Consider the following 18036-nt stretch of genomic DNA (forward strand, 5'->3'; position numbering starts at 1 on the left):
TTCCCGAATTCAGATATTAAACCTTTCCCGAAGCCCGCTAAAGAGCCCGTTTCAGGATCAAATATAGGTTGAGCAAAGATGCTTTATTTATACGTCCGTAAGGCAGTGGGAGGGGGGAGGGGGCGGGGTGATCAGGGAGATTAGATTAAAGCAATAATCAGGACTTTGTGCTGGTCACAAGGTCATCCTACTTACAAAAACGATAGAAGTTTGTAGCAGACGACTGAATTCCTGGAAATAATAGCCAAGAGCTCCTACATTATTTTTTGAAGTCGTATTTGAAGTTTAATTAATAATAAAAAAAAAATGTGGTGTTTTTGTTAGTAACAGTTTTGGACAGAACTCACATTTAGGATGCAGTGAAAGGGGGGGGGGGGTTGAAGTTGGGATAATTGAGATCTAACTTATTAAACATTGTCCAGAAGTGTGTAGATAACTATACATATTGTCACGATACTATGATGTACAGCTTGTAAATATGTACAAATATAAAATAAATGATAATTGATGTGTAAAATTGTTGTGTACTCAATGTTGAGCTTATTCCTGTACAAAAATAATTGTCATGCCCTTAAAATAATAAAAAAAAAATTAATGAAAATTTTTGTACCTGTTTATTTTGTAAATATCTACGTTGAAAATAGTTCGCTGTATGAATAATGTTGTGGGTCATGGTTTTTATTGTGAAAGATGTTTTGTTACTTAGTAGCTTTGTTGGTTGGCTTTAAACGAGTATGATTTGATGTGGTGTAACACAAAATCCCTCTATTTTTGGACTAGCTGTTTTTAAACTTCAAATTGGAGAATAATTCTCTCGAGTTCGAATCTGGATTCATTGCAGAAGACCATCCCTGAGTCCACCCAGCTCTGTTAAGTACCTTACTCACATTAGGGAAAGTAAATCCGGCTGACTACACTCTCCCAAGGTCACAGAAACAGGTGAACTCTACTTCATTACCCGTAGACCGCAAGGTTTTAAAAGGGAACTTTACTTTTAAAAGCATGGAATTACTCATTTAAGCAGAAATGTTCATCACAAGTGAGACCTAGTGCGGTGCGCACCCCCTAGGAGACCCAACTGCTTACTTCACAGCAAAGCTTCCAACTCGGTACCTTTCTAAACATTTAACTTTGTACCGTGCTACCATACGATGACTCACAATACCGCGGATTTAAAATCGAAACTAGTTAACGAATCGCTCTAAAGAATAAAGAAAATCGATAGTTTAGAAATAAGGTTTTCTATTTACTCCTTTTGTTAAGTCATCGACTTGTTTTAATCTTTAACAAATCAACAATTTTTAATTTTTTTTTAAAATTCTGCAGCACGTAACTGTCGTGCATTTTAGACATTTTTATACCGATCGAATCTTGCATTCCAATATTTTGGTTAAATACGAACTTTTCCCAACATCAAAAAAAGTTTAAAAGCTTATAAATATTGCGGTAAGGATGTAACTGAGTGCAAAAAAACATCGCGATCGAAGAAAATCTCCTCCAAGATCTAACCCTTCCTTATAGTTTCATCATCCACACTGATGAAATCCGGTTGTGAATCATAAAAGTCGGGTGTGTGTCTTGACAACCGTCAAACCCCAAGGCTGATTCACCGAACCCCTGGGGTTCGTTCGAACCCAAGTTAAGAAGCGTTATTCTAGACTGTATTTTGAATCTATAATAGACAGACCATATCCCTTTGTACCCCTTCCCCATCGACACCATACAAAGAAGGTCCACTGGTTACGTAACCACATCACCTAAAGTCTGAATGCAGCAAACAAGTCAATTCAACGAAAACCACATCTTTTTATTTTGTACCCGCTATCTGTTATGAAGTACTTCAAGTATCTATACATTTCAAATACAGAAAAACTGAATGATCTAATATTGCATATACAGTAGTATGAATAACAAAACAATAATACTGATATTTTTTATTTCATTTCAAGCCAAACACCTTCCATGACGTCATTTAAAAAATGAAATGGCTGTTGAAAGGTGTTTAGTTAATAATGGGAATAAAAAATATGGTCCAATGTTTTTAGAACACACGACTGAGTAAGTAGTTGTACATCATTTATCGACTCAGCACTATCTACATCTACAAAAAAAAACAAAGGTTAGAACAAAAACAAACAGAAAACCGAAACATATCTAAATAAAATATGTTAACATACAGTTGGGTTATAATGGGCGGCGCTTGACAAATGGACCAATTGCAAATGGGGGGGGGGGAGGGGGTAGATGTGGTCGGTGCTGCAGAGTTATTTTTAGAAGTAGTGGTAGGGGTGTAGTAATGGCGATGTAGTATTCTAGTATCCAGTATATATATATATATATATATATATATATATATATATATATATTCCTTTGAATGAATTAGCATACACATTTTTTCACACACTCATACATTGTAATATTGACATCATCATTATTTGGCTATTGGGTCTTAGTTCAGTAGGTCTATTGTACTCATGTCATTGGCTAGTTTTCAGAAAAAATAGGAAAAAAGAAAGTAAAAATAATTAGTTGGTGTTTCGTGTACTTGTGACTTTGGCGTTACACAACAAACAGATGTGTGTTGGTGTTTGACTTTCATTGTGACTGAGTGGTGGAACTTAGAATTTTGCTTTGGAAAACAGAGTTGTCTAACTTTGAATAAGGATCATACCTTATACATTGAATTAAAGCTGCTATTTTTTTTTTAAAGAATGAAACAACAAAGATAACTTATATCAATCCTGGAAAATCAAATCTTATAAAGCTGCGCGTCAATGATTAGTAAGTTAAGTGATTCCATTTTAATAATAGACATCACATTTATTAAATGGGAAAATTCTAAAAAAAAAAACAACTACTCTATCACATGATTGGGCACTTGCCTATAAAAAAAACAACAACTGAATCACGAAATCCGATTTTTGAAGCGTACAAACCAAAAACATAGACCAACAGACATACCATCAAGCAAGGGAAACATACACTTAATAAACACACATACATGCATACTATTTAACACACTGAATACTAAACAGATGCATATGCCCATGTTATAACACTGATTATCACACTTAATATCATATTAAAGCACACACACATACATAATTTTATAACACGCTGATTAAACTCCAACACACTGAAAAACATAAACACACATAATTACCAACACCATCACCAACACAAAATACACAGAATGTATTAAAATAATTAATAAACATAACAATACACACATAAACGAATACATGCACTTATATTTTAATACAATAATTACGTTTAGACATACAACAGATTTCAAATTGCCTCACTCAATAACAAGGATACGCGAACATAAAAAAAGGTAAATTTGTATATAGGGGAGGTAACCCTATTAGATAAATGTGCTAGTAAAAGACACAGTTACGTAGCTTTAGTTAAAGTATTCAAAAAATAAATCCTGTCAATCAAATAAGCACTTATTCTACTTTCGGATTTCAATAGCCTATAACTTGAATACTGTTTCAATTAGGTAGACGAAAATCTAATTATCCTATTTCCGTCAAAATGTGAGTGATTTCTATTTACGCTATTTTTTTATTTCTCAAAAAAAAAAGTCATAAGAATTTATTTTTAACTTGATTATCGCACCTGGGTTTAACTTAGTTTATCGCAAGTAAAGGTCGAAACATTTCGAAAATTTTATAAAAGAGTTATCTAAGAATATTCGAGTAGGTTTAGGGGAGATCACTCCCGCTTTATGTTTCATGCAACTATAAATAAAATTCACATGCTAATACTCATTCTCATTGCAAACCATTGACATCAAAATACATTCCTTCCTAATAGGCTAATTTATTAATACATCTTAAACCTTATTTCATATATATATATATATATATATATATATATATATATATATATATATATATATATATATGTATATATATATATATATATATATATATATATATATGTATGTATATATATATGTATATGTATATATATATATATATATATATATCTATATATATATATATATATATATATATATATATACATATATATATATCAGCCACATAGGTAAATAACTATTGGCGTCTGGGCAATAAAAAGACGAGACTTGAATGTGAAAGGTAGGATCGCATTAGATAACAAAGGAACAAAAAAAAACCCACATTATTAATAAAAGTATGAGAGTAAAAAACATCAAGATAACATTCGTTATTTAGTTGTGGCTAATTAATTAGCTTAAAGTTAATCAACCATTGGTCGAGCCGTTGTGCTGTTAGTTTTATCGGAGTCATAGAGTCAGAGTTAAGAGTCGAGATATAGAGATATTAGTTAGAAATGTGTAGAAGATATAGAAGAAATGTATAGTAAATCAGCCATAGGCCTATCTATAGAGGAGTCTGTGTTTTAGGAGTAACTGAAGAGTCATAAGATTTGCAACCGGAGTCAGAAAAGTGGTAAAACTGAGTTGTAAATTTGAACATATGGGCAAAGTTAGGAATATCGAGCCTGAAACGAAATAAGTGAAGCTGGTGAGTGCGTGTGTATGTGTGTAAAGTTTGTGTGTGTGTGTGCTTATGTTTGTGTTTGTAAGGTTTGTGTGTATGAAATGTGTGTATATGTGTGGGTGTAAAGTGTGTGTGTGTGAAGTGTGTGTGTGTGTGTAAAGTGTGTGTGTGTGTAAAGATGTAGAGTGTGTATGTATGAAGTATGTGAGTGTATGAAGTATGTGTGTGTGTGTAAAGTGTGTGTGTGTGAAATGCGTGTGTGTGTAACGTGTGTGTGTGTGTGTGTGTAAAGATGTAGATTGTGTGTGTATGAAGTATGTGTGTGTATGAAGTATGTGTGTGTGTGTGTGCATGTGTCTATGTGTGTAAAGTGTGTGTGTATGAAGTATGTGTGTGTATGACGTATGTGTGTGTATGTGTGAGAGAGGTTATTTGAAAGTTAAAATTTCATAACGAAACGAACATGGCAGTTTGGCACGAGGTCGGTAAAAAGATAAATAAAAACTAAAATAAAATAACAATCCGTCTGCGCATGTCTGTTGTGTATTTCCTGTCTGATCAAGCGTTGAACTAAATAAAAATTCGGAGGGAAGATAAAATCAAAGAACTTATGGAGTAAAAAGAACCACATGCCCTTTTCGAACCTGACGGTCATGGGGCAAGTGAAGTAGAGTTCACTTGTTTCTGTGATCTCGGCATATAATAAAGGGATAGTGTGGTCAGCACTATGCCAAGCCGCCTTTACTTTCCCTAACGTGAGTTTGGTACCCATTAGAGATGGGTGGACTCAGGGATGTTCTACTGATGGATTATAGTTGCCAATAAATGATTATGTAGCTGTTTGTTCTCCTTGTTGAAGTGTCTAGGGCAAGCAGCTAAACGCGTGTATGGCTATTATCAAAACAAAACAAAAAACTTTTTAGATTGATTATTTAAAGCTTACTAAACATGAAAGCTCAGACCTCCACCTCTCCACGAAAATACACACAAAACAGCAACACGACAACCTGCTTCTGGAACCGAGAAAGAGCTAAAGAAAGTACTTTTTCACGGTCAATGAGGCAGGTGAAGTAGAACGAATCTGCTTCATCCCATACATGTTGGGTAAACGCAAACGACCATTCACTTCACTATATACAAGAAGTTTTTAAAAGTTATCATTTTTATTTTTTTTCAAAATAGTAGCGTCTTGCATTAACCCTATGCGATTTGTAAATTCTTTCCAATTTTCCTCTATTTTGACTAAAATGCACTATCAAAATGTGTATTAACTAAAATATAATTGTACTTAAATGATTGGTACTCCCTACTAAGAAAGCTAACTCTTACTTTCATTAAGGGGAGACAAGTCTTAGGCTTATATTAAAAAAAGCCTTACCTCTAGGATTTATTAAAGTGCTCTTTAAACGCATGTGAGCTAATTATAGCGACTTTACCTGCACATTTCTGAATGACTCTACCTGTATGTTTCTGGTTTTGAATTTTGACAAGATTTATCTGAAATAATTGACATGTGTGTACGTAGGCATGGCATGTTAGAGAAATTAACGGGAAATTGAAGCTGAAAAGATTATTTCCCCTGCAGCTGTTGATGAAAGTGGTGTTTAAAATCGAGTGATAAGTGCTAGCAGGTTCAGAATGGTGTTTAAGTCTGGGTTAAGACTGGTGTTTAAATTTGGGTGTACCGGTGTTTAAATTGGGGTCGAAACGGGTGTTTGAATTAGGGTTTAGATTTGTGTTCAATTCATGTTAAGACTGGTGTTTCAAGTCTGGGTTAAGACTGGTGTTTAACTTTGGGTTTTGGTTTATGTTTAAGTCTTGATTTAGACATGCGTTTAAGTGTGATAAGGTTAGTGTTGAAGTTTTGATTTAGACGTGCTAGTGTGTGGTTAAGATTGTGAAGTCTTGGTTAAGGTATGTGCTAATGTGTAGATTCTAGAGCTAGAACGTGCCGACTTAGGTCCAAATCTGATGTACAGAGCTAGCCTAATCAATGCCAACAGCAACTGCCTCTATGTTGGACTCGGACTGTTAGTCGTGTCAATAGCTTTATGGTTGTGTTAACAGCCTATTAGTCGTGCCAACAGTTTGATAGTCTTGAAAAACAACATATAGTCGTGCTAACTCCCTCATAAACGTTTTAGCAGTATATTTTTCATGCCAACAGCTTATTAGTCGCGCCAACAGCCTAATAGTCGTGTTAATAGTCTAGTAGTTGTGCCAACAGCCTAACAGTTGTGTTAACAGTCGTGCCAACAGTTTAATTGTCTAATAGTTGTGTCAACAGCCTATTAGTTGTGCCAACAGCTTATTAATTGTGCCAACAGTCTATTTATCATACCAGTTGTCTGCTTGTATAACTGTCTAAATACAGTAACGTTTGACCAACTCATCATGTACTAAAATATGAAGAATTCATTACTTTCTAATCAATCTTTCGCGTCATCTGTCTTGTTCTTACTTCAGTACTTTTATATGTTACATTTTACTCTACTTATCTGGATAACGTTCACATCATTTTGAATTGACTTCAACTATTTTAATGACACTTCAAGTGAAACAATAAACTGTATTTTAACATGTTAATAGTTTCAAAAAAGAAAAAAAAATATTTCAAAATAGTACAAGATATTTTAACGAAACAACTTTCCTTGAAACATCTACATAATAATATGTACACATATTGTACATTAAAATTTAAACAATTCTATATACATCTAGACGCCTACTTGTAAACATTTGAAACCACACTCATGCATTAAAAGCAACCACACTCGCACATAAATCTGGTTGTAAATGTTATAAGCAATCAATTATGTAAGTTAATTGCCAATTACATAGATAAGTATTGCCACGCCAGCTATGTACCAGCTATGTTATAAAACATTTGTTATATGTACATTGATATGGATATACATGGTAGCGATCCTAACAGTGTTAAGAATCATAAATTCACATATAAATGGATCACATAAACAACTTATGTTGCTAAAAATATATGGTTAAATTATCACACATGCGCACTGATTAAATAGTCCTGCGTTGCTGGCTGGGCGATACCATGCTCACAGGGGTGTCAGTGTACGACAATGGACTCTTCTGAAAATTGATGTGTTAGTAGTATTGTAATATTGGGTTTAGTGTTAAGGCTAAACTTGAGTTTGTGTTAGAACTTTGGTTAGTTTTTAGGCTATGGGAATGGCTAATGTCTTCAGTAGCGATATTAGTTTGTAGTTCAGTACCTGTAATTTAACAGCACCCCTTTTCATGTAGCATTATCAAATACTCTGACGTTAACAGGGAGTCTTGACTAAATATACTTCCAATATGTAGTGAATGTGTATCTGTGATTGTGTGTGTACGGGGGGAGGGGGGTATATTGTCAAGTTAATACTGTGTGGCACCTGGGAATTAGAGGGCTGCTACCCCTCTCTACGGACCCTGTTTTGGGCGGCTCTCTTTAGTTCAGCCCACGAAAACCCCACATCCCTTGCTTCCCCTTCCACGGCCCTTCTCCAAAACTGTTAACGCTATATCGCTAGTTGAAATAAGAATTTAAGAATATAAAAATAGAATAAAAATTTAGTTTAAGTTTAGGAGCCAGAAGACTCTATATGTTGGTTTTCACACCTTTTTAAATTTACTTCTTAATTCAAACTTTTATACAGCTATTCGCCTTATAAACATACCTAAAACCACCACCATTACTCTTCTTTGCAGCTGATCAGTAATATCTTATGTAAGGGTCGCTACTGCTACTAACTGTAAATCTACTGTTTGCACGCTCTCAATGAATCTTACATAGGAGAAGGTTATTTGATTTTATATTGCATGACATATCAAAGTTGAAATAAATAATGCAATTAAAGTAATAATTATTGCAAAATAAAGATATTTTTTAAACAATGTAAAAAGATGGATTAGTATGGCTGACGTTTTATGCAACAAATAATACATGGCAAGAACAGGATTATTTAAAATAAAATTTAAATCTCTAAAACAAAACTCTAATGTTATGATGACATTTTTTTTGCACGTTCTTGGTCAGTTGTTCGTTGTTTGGTGAGTGCCTGACCACGTGCCGGGTTGTCTGTGAGTTCCGGGAGGTCAAGGTCAGTGCCGGAGGGATGTGGAGGAGCGGCTAGAGTCGGTCAAGGTCACGCGTCATCAGCCCGTGTGAGGTTGTCCTTCCGTGTGACGTAGCTGTTCTGTGGGTGACGTTGTGCCATGGCTGACTGGCGAACTGGGTCACGAGATAAAAATAGACATGAGGGTTGAGTTGTTGTGGTGTGGAGAGATGTGGGTGTGTGGGGAGAGATTTGGAGAGAGTATTGTATATGGGAGGGATTCGTGTTGCGTGTGAACGTTTATTGTGTGTGAGTATTGAGATTTGTGGGAGGGATTATTGTGTGTGAGAGGGATGTGGTTGTTTGGGAGGGAGCAGTGTGCGTGGGAATAATTGTGTGTGGGAGTGAGTCTTGTGTGTGGGAGGGATTATTGTGTGTAAGAGATATTATAGTGTGTGAGAGGGATTAGGGTGTGTGGGAGGGATTAAGGTGTGTGGGAGGGATTATCGTGTGTGGGAGGGATTATTGTGTGTGGGAGGGATTATTGTGTATGGGATTAATTTCAATACTTGAGAGGGATTTGTGTAGTGTGAGGGATTTAGGTAAGTTAGTTGGAATTGTGCGACTGTAAATAGTTTGTGTTGAGTGTGAGAGACTTGGGCGAGTGGTTGGGATAAGAGTAAGTGTGGGGGATTTGAGAGGTTGGAGGGGGGGTTGAAGGAATTTGAGTGGGCGGGATTAAGATTAGCGGCCGAATGGAAATGTCTTGGCTTTCAGTTTTCTTTAGCATGCGCTCTGTGGACAAACTTGACATCTATACAAGTATTAAAAGAAACATCAGAACTTCCTGATAAATTACACTATTTTACTCGAATCAATAAAAAAAATCTTAATATCATCTCTTCTTGACCGAAACTTACCAAAGAAAAAAAACCCAGTTATTACCGCCCTTTGTCTTGATCTCTATGATCAGAACACTGGGCATCTCTTTCTCTAAGTGATTCCCACACCTTTTTGTTCATTTTTTATTGCACCATAAAAATGTAGCTTAACTCTTTACCCTTCTCCACTAAATTGATAGTTTTTTTTTCTATCTGCTTCTGTTAACTGTGTACATTAGAACGACACAGAGACAAAAGCCTCTTCATCAATACTAAGTCAGCTGCTCAAGTAGTGCGAAGGTTAACAGGCGGGCTTAGCCGTAAGATTCTCTACGTCGATAACTTACTGACTTAACTTTTTAAACTTTCTATGTGAGAAATATAGCATAAATAAACAACGCAATAGGCGATAACTTTGGGTAAAATTAAGGGTAACATAGGCTCACTCTAAAATATAAACATAATTCAAGTCAATACATAAATACACAGTCACACACACACATAAATACACACATAAACTCTCATAACCACTCACGTATATAAGCTGCCCCCTTCGCAACACACACACACACACAAACTCACATAAACACGCACATACATACGTAAGACATCCATACGCACATTAAAATACCTACTCACACATACAAGCAATTACACCATGACCTATCCACACCTCCCCCACACTTCCCCCACACACTGCCACACTTATCCGATGAACTGCCGTAAGAAACACACGTGAGACAACAAACCAAAGAGTGAGCAAATATACCGAAGAGTGAGTCAGCTTAATGAACGCAAGGTTTCGATCTCACACCGTCCACAGCTGCACATAAATCGATTTGTTTACAACAGCTGCACCCTCGGGGAGAGGCAGTAAGGAGGATCGATCCCCAGGGGGGGGGGAGGAAATCTATTCTTCTATAAGATCAGCAACTGGTTTAGCGCGATACTTAGGTTTGACGTATTGATAGAACACATGTTGATGTAAAGTTGGGCTGCGTATTGATAGAACAGTTACAGTAGGGCTACGTATTGATAGAACACATGTTGATGTAAAGTTGGGCTACGTATTGATAGAACAGTTACAGTAGGGCTACGTATTGATAGAACACATGTTGATGTAAAGTTGGGCTACGTATTGATAGAACAGTTACAGTAGGGTTACGTATTGATAGAACAGTTACAGTAGGGCTACGTATTGATAGAGCACATGTTGATGTAAAGTTGGGCTATTGACAGATCTTGGGACAAAGGTTAGACCAGTCTATTGCGAGGTTTGAATAGCGTTTGTTCTATTGGGAGGTTGCGTAGGATTTGTTATATTGAGAGGTTGCGTTAAATTTGTACTATTGAGAGGTTGCGTTAAGTAGGTTGCGTTAAATTTGTACTATTGAGAGGTTGCGTTAAGTAGGTTGCGTTAAATTTGTACTATTGAGAGGTTGCGTTAAGTAGGTTGCGTTGAATTTGTACTATTGGGAGGTTATATATTAATATTTTTATTGTGAAGTTGTTTAAAGTTAGTTTTACGGGGAGGTTGTGTCGAGTTGTTCTATTCTGAGGTTTGTATAGAATTTGTCTATCGGAAGTTTGTGGAGTATTAGTTCTATTGGGAGGTTTGGTAGCCTTTATTCCAGGGGTCTCCAAACTACGGCCCGCGGGCCGGATGCGGCCCCTGGAAGTCCTCTCATCCGGCCCGCGGAGATCTTTTTGTCCAAAGAAAAATCGTTTGTTGGTGATGGCTGAGGAAATTTGCCCAGAAAAATCAAAGACATGTCTGGAAGAAACTGGCCCCCGAACTGAAATTTGATAGTTAATGTAGTCCCTAGGACTGAAAAGTTTGGAGACCCCTGCTTTATTCTATTGGGAGGTTTGGTAGCTTTTTTTCTATTGGGAAGTTTGGTAGCCTTTATTCTATTGTGATGTTTGGTAGCCTTTATTCTATTGGGAGGCTTGGTAGCCTTTATTCTATTGGGATGTTGGGTAGCTTTTTTTTTATTGGGATGTTGGGTAGCTTTTGTTCTATTTAGAGATGTCCTCCGTCTAGCCACGTTGCACTGGTCTTATAGTGAAGTTCTGTTCGCCTGAAACTCTAGCATTTCGTACATACGGTTTTCAGCTTTACTGAAATCCCGTGTGACCCTACATAACAGTATAACAATTTTTCCATTATATTCACTCAGCTGATTTACAAAAACACAAGTAATGATTGTTTCCCTTTAAGAAATAGTCTGCGTTTAGACTTAAAAAAAAACAAATTACCATTGTGGAATATATCAATATCTTTGCACTCAGCTGATTATTAACACACGACAAATGATCGCATCTGTTAAGGATTTATTTTTACCTTGCCTGCTTGATAAGAAAAGATAATGCCTCTATTTCTGTCGATATTTTCGCACTTAGCTTCTTTGATAAGAATGTACAACAAGAGAGTAGTTTAGAGATTAATGGTTCCAATAAGTAGGTAGGAATGTGGAAGTCTAGAATTTCCATGGCAGTGAGATGAAAAAAAATGTGATAATAGCATCTGTTGGGTTTCCTTTGTGTATAATTTACTGTCGTAGATTGCTATTGTAGTTTAATGTTTTTGTTTTTAATTACGCTTGCAGTTCGTAAACTACAGAAAAAGGTATGGCATATGATTAAGGCTGAGGGTGTTTTAGTGGCATATGATTGGGTCTGTTATAGTATGGCATTGATTGGGTCTGTTATAGTATGGCATTGATTGGGTCTTATGGTGTCTGTTATAGTGTAGTATATGATTGGATCTATGCTTGTCTGTTATAATGTGGTACAGAGGCGTAGCGACCCTCCCCGGGGACAAACTTTTCGATTTGCACCCCCTCCCCCCTCAAGATTTCAATTTGCACCCCCCTCAAACTTTCGATTTACACCCCCCTAAACCTTTCAATTTATTTTTCCAACCCATTTTTGCGCCCCCTAAGGTCGTCGCCCGAGGACATGCCCCCCCTCCCGCCCCGCCCCCTTCTCGCTACGCTACTGGTGTGGTATATTATGTGGTCTCAGGGTTTTTGTAATGTAAATAGGCAACTAGACGATTTAAGACTTTCGAAATACATTTTTTTATGAATTCATATTTTATCGTACTAAAAAGAAGTTTACATGAGCTGCTGGCAAAATATCAAAATATTCGGGTCAACTAAACCTATGTTTTGAAAATCGCGCCGTATTTACGCGGTGTTGACTGTTAAAAAGTCAGAGTTTTCGCAAATGAACCGAACCTTTATCTAGATTTTGAAGCAGTTAAAATCAAACGGATGTTCTTTAAGGTGGCAAAAGTTGTAGCACTTCCAATATCCCATTAATCGATCTTCACAAATCGAAGTGACAGTAACGATCTTTTTTTGCTCTTAAAGACGCGCTAAAAGCCGGGCTAATGTTATGGTTAGTGTTTGTATTCAGTGCCGGCGCCAGGTTATTTAGCGCCCTATGCAAAATTATTAAAAGCGCCCCCCCCCCCGCATTTTTCGTGCCCCCGTATTATCATAGGCGTAGCGACCCTTCCCGGCGCCCGGGGACTAACTTTTAATTTGCACCCCCCCCCCTCAAACTTTCGATTTGCAACCCCCCTCAAACTTTCAATTTGTTTTTCCAACCCATTTTGGCGCCCCACTACGGACAGCGCCCTAGGCGACCGCCTAGTTCGCCTTATAGGTAGCGCCGGTCCTGTTTATTAGACCGGATTTAAAAAGGAAATGTTTAAATAACAAGCGTTGAATATGTTTCTATGTCATAGCTGTGCTGTAAGACTCCAATTTTCGTTATTTTTTTTCTTTAATAGTAATGAAGGATTGTAAATTAAAAAAAAAAGTAAAAACTTTTTTCAGACCGATCTATGCATCAAGCAGGGGTAGTAGAGTGTACCTGTATCAGTGTCCGTTGTAGCGGATGAATTGGTAATGCATGTGTAGCTCCAAACAATTATTTTACCCAAAAGTTGTGAGGTGTCGTTTGGTGGGGGGGGGGGGGGGCACAGATGATTACTCGAATAGTAAGGGAACTAAGTTGTGAGATGTCATTTTAGAAGAGTGTGTGTGTGGTGGGGGGGGGGGGGGGCAGATGAATACTCGAATCGTGAGTGAACTACAATCTTCTGAGTATTGACGGCCATACTGTTGGGCCTCTAAACTTCTTCCTTCTCCCGTTCCCCCCCCCCCCCCCCCCGTCCCCGTCCCCGTCCCCCAACCACGCCACAAAAGTTGAATTATTGACGAAAAAAATTTGGAAAGCTTGTAGAGCATTATTGTTGAACAATCAAAACAAGTACATTTAGTTATATTAAAATAGAATTTAATTTGCGGTTTAAAAAATAAATATTAATAACAGCACATTAAAATTATAAAATAAATCATTGCTTAAAGCCAATATTCACATTATGTAAAAAAAAAATTCTGCATTCTATTCAGTTTTTTTTAGATCGTTCAGCTTTTTACTAACGCGCCTTTTTTTAACGACAGACATCAATTTTCAAAGCAAATTACACGTCATAGTGGGGAAAAAAATGTCCATTTTAAACAAAAAACACAATTTTTAAAATAAAAAAAAGAAGAAAAGCTAAAATAAAAAATCGCAATTTTTTTTTTTTTGCAAAGGCTTGAAATATTTTTTAGAAAAGAAATATTTTTGACACGTGTGTTGAAAATTTGACGCATAAGTTTAAAACTCCATTCGCCGTTACTAATTAGCTAACAAAAAGGATAAAAATTCAACGAAAACACTCAACATCTAAGGCAACATTTTTTAATGAAGCCTTGAAGCATTTCATCGTAAGCAAAGTGTAAATCTAAAATTAACAGTATGTTATATGGTCTCAATATGTTAAGTGATTACAGATAACATAATAAAAATACGCGTTTAGTTAAAAAAAAAAGGCAAGCTAGCAAAACATAAATTAGCAAGGACAAAGAAATTGGTTATTTGGGTTTGATGAAATAGACTTTTTAAATGCATTCACAATATATATATATATATATATATATATATATATATATATATATATATATATATATATATATATATATATATATATATATATATATATATATATATATGTATATATATATATATATGTATATATATATATATATGTATATATATATATATATGTATATATATATATATATATATGTATATATATATATATATATATATGTATATATATATGTATATATATATATATATATGTATATATATATGTATATATATATATATATATATATGTATATATATATATATATATATGTATATATATATATATATATATATATATATATTAGTGAAGGTCAAATTTAGCAAAAGCTAAAATCTAAACGTGCTGCTGGGTGGGTTTTCGTTGTGTTAGTAACATAGTAGCAACACTCAGGACCGTTAGTGTGCAAGCGATTGGTGGGTTTGAGAAAAAAAAACTCTATATTAGTTGGTTGAGTTGATGAAACAAGTGCATTTTAATGTGCAAGATGTACGCATTCGGCTCTTTGTTTAAAATGAGTTAGAATTTAAATTAAATCTGAAGATGCAGTTACTTAAAGTCTTCTTAAAATAAAGATACTAGATTAATTTATTGTGATGTTATAAACAACAATTGCAAATTTTGATATACATTTAGTGTGTTTTTCAGCGTAAAAAAATTATTCATCATCAAATTATACTGTGCAGTTTATGCATATTAGCAAAAATAAATGTAATTTACTATGTTCTCGTTTATTAAAGATAAATACTGCTATTAAAAGTAAAATATTAAATATTTTGACTTTAATGCACGAAATCATCTGCTTTTAACTACCTAAAAAATTCAATTATCTGTCCCTACACATTATGCACTGTGTTATCTACCCTTACAAACAGTTATACGTCACATTACTAGCGAGCAATGGCTTGACTGGACCTAGACTGCACAGACTGGATGCTCAACGACACAGGAATCTGGACACAACCAAAAAAATATAGTACCGATAAGCCTCGGCCTCCAGGGGCGGTAATCCTAAGGTGGAGGTAATCAAGGACCGCTGGTCTTGTTGAGCCGGGTCTATGGGGTTGCTGGCCTTGGTAATGACTAGGACAAAGAGGAAAGATTGGGTGATGGGCATTTTTCAACCAGCAGGAGTTACTTTTCCTTTCACTAGGTCGAGAGACGAGAATAAACTCACCACAGTGATCGACAGACATTTTAAATACAATTTACGGTAGTCAATTCAAATCATGCACTAAAACATGTTTTCAGACCTCTCTTGAAATAAAAATTGCCTACAATTTAAAAGTGTAAATGCTTATTAATATATTTTTTTATATACACAAATCTAGTTGGTCAATTACTAATATTAAGATGAACTACTCGAAACTTTATTATATCTTATCATATATATATATATATATATGTATATATATATATATATATATACATACTTATATATATATATATATATATATATATATATATATATATATATATATATATATATATATATATATATATATATATATATATATATATATATATATATATATATATATATATATAAATAATTTAAACATACATAATATGTACATATAACTATATAACATTTAGCTTTTCAGGGTATAAATCGAATAGTTCATCACAGATGATAAATATTGTGCACTGTCTGTCATTGAATGAATAAAATTAATTACTATAGTAATTTAGGCAATGAGGTAATCAAACATCGTTAGGTAAATAACCAGACAAAAATCAGACTCACGCTCTTGAAAGATACACACACACACACACACACACACACACAAAAACGTGAATTTACCGACAGAGTAAAATAAAGGTCAGAATGTTATGAGCGTGTAGTTTGAGATAGCACTCCACATCAAACATAAACTAAGCTGGCTTCAAGTGTTAACAACACATCACACAAGTTGGAAATTAATATGTGAAAGGTGCAAAAGGTCATGAAAACACGTCAAAACAAAAAGTGAGAAAGATAGTGATAAACTTTAACAGTATTTAGTAAACACATCGTATTTGGGACGCTTTCAGATTTATGGCAAGAAAAACAGACACACGTATAAGTGATGGTAATTTGTACAACCATATTCCACGGCCGTTCTGTTTAGTTTCCACTTTACCATCTTCCGTAGTGTTATATAAGAAAATTCGAGAAAGTTTAGGGGAGATCACTCCCGGTTTTTTTTTTGTTGTAGGCACTTTAAAAAACAACATGACATTGTTATCCGTTTTATCTTTGTTTTCATGTTTTTTTTTCTGTTTTTATTTTTTTTTTAAATTTTCTTTTCTCTTTTTTTTTCTTTCGCAAAACAAAAAGGTAAAACTTGAGTGTGAGCGAGGCGATTTGTGGGCAGGGGGTGCTACCTAAAAGGCGAACTATGCGATCGCCTAGGGCGCTATTCCTATAGGGGGAGGGGGGCGCGAAAAGTTTAATCGCAATTATCAAAAAGTACCTAATAATTAATAATTTTTATAAAGGAGTAGCGATCTATTTCGGCACCCAGGAAGAACATTTCAAACGGTTATCTAATTTTAATAGGGCTTGTAAGTCTCTTTTTCTCTGACTTTGAATTAGAAATCTGTCCTGGTGTATAGAGTTTTGTAATGACGGGGTGTTCAAAGTATTGTACTTGTTTGGTAAGTTTTGTTGACTCGTTTAGAGTTGGGAGTAACGGCGGAATGCTGTTGCTGATATGGTTTCGTAGGTATAAAGTATCGAAGTGTTAAAGTATCATAATTTTTATTCGGCTATTTTGTAGTTGAAGGTCAAGTGGAATCTGATTGGTAATAGAGAAATGAGAATGCAGGTGATGAAGTATCGTAGTTCTGGAGTTCGAGAGTATTGATTCTTGTGGTATTAAGGTATCGAATTATATTGAATGTTAAAGTGTAGTAGTAGGTCCTGTGAAATCGTTGTTGATTGGGAGTACCGTTTGTAGAGCTTGGTGAAGTAAAACGAGTTGGTGTCGTAGTTCTTGAGCATCGAGTCTAATTATGTTTAGGTATCGAAGTTTGATATGTGTTTTGAATGTAGTAGAGTATATCGAGTAGTCGAGTTTATCGTAAGTTAGATGATTTCAATTCAGTACGGAACACACTACAAATAAAAATAGGCTTTCTCTAGTTGAAACATCTTTAGTTTTTTAGGAATCTATATTACCACTCTTAAAGTATTAATATATAATATTAAATAGGATGGAATTTATAACTAACCATAAACTTTGTTTTTTCACATTACATTTTTTTATATTTAATGAATAATTCAAGCAATGTCGGAAACAGTTACTCGTGTTTGATTTTTTGAAAGACGTCCCTTTATTTAGGGCAGGGGTCGGCAACCTTTTGAAGCGGAAGAGCCAAAAGTTTCAATTTTACAAATTTCCCTAGTTTTAAAGAGCCACTAACATAATTTAATTTAAAATATGTTATTTTTTAGTAAGATTGTTAGTATTTGTGCAAGGAGCAGGAGAGCCGCATCTTGTTATCAAAAGAGCCGCATGCGGCTCGCGAGCCGCAGGTTGCCGATCCAAAATTTTGTAAAGTTTCAGTAATTAACGCAATAAAATTTAATGTATGTCATCATAATTGAATAGAAATATGCT

The 18036-nt window shown here is 35.1% G+C and overlaps 1 protein-coding gene across 1 annotated transcript in view; it reads right to left on the bottom strand.

Moving 5' to 3' along the window:
• Positions 1-6521: 6521 nt before the first annotated feature.
• Positions 6522-18036, bottom strand: part of LOC131953441 (uncharacterized) — a 98118-nt gene continuing 86603 nt past the window's right edge. Inside the window, exon 5 of the mRNA XM_059316625.1 lies at positions 6522-8736. Within this exon, the coding sequence (XP_059172608.1) occupies positions 8651-8736 (86 nt within the window). The 3' untranslated portion in view covers positions 6522-8650. The remainder of the gene's footprint in view (positions 8737-18036) is intronic.

This window comes from Physella acuta, unplaced genomic scaffold, assembly GCF_028476545.2.
Source record: "Physella acuta isolate Inbredline_101_S28 unplaced genomic scaffold, ASM2847654v3 ptg000922l, whole genome shotgun sequence".
NCBI classification, from domain to species: domain Eukaryota; kingdom Metazoa; phylum Mollusca; class Gastropoda; family Physidae; genus Physella; species Physella acuta.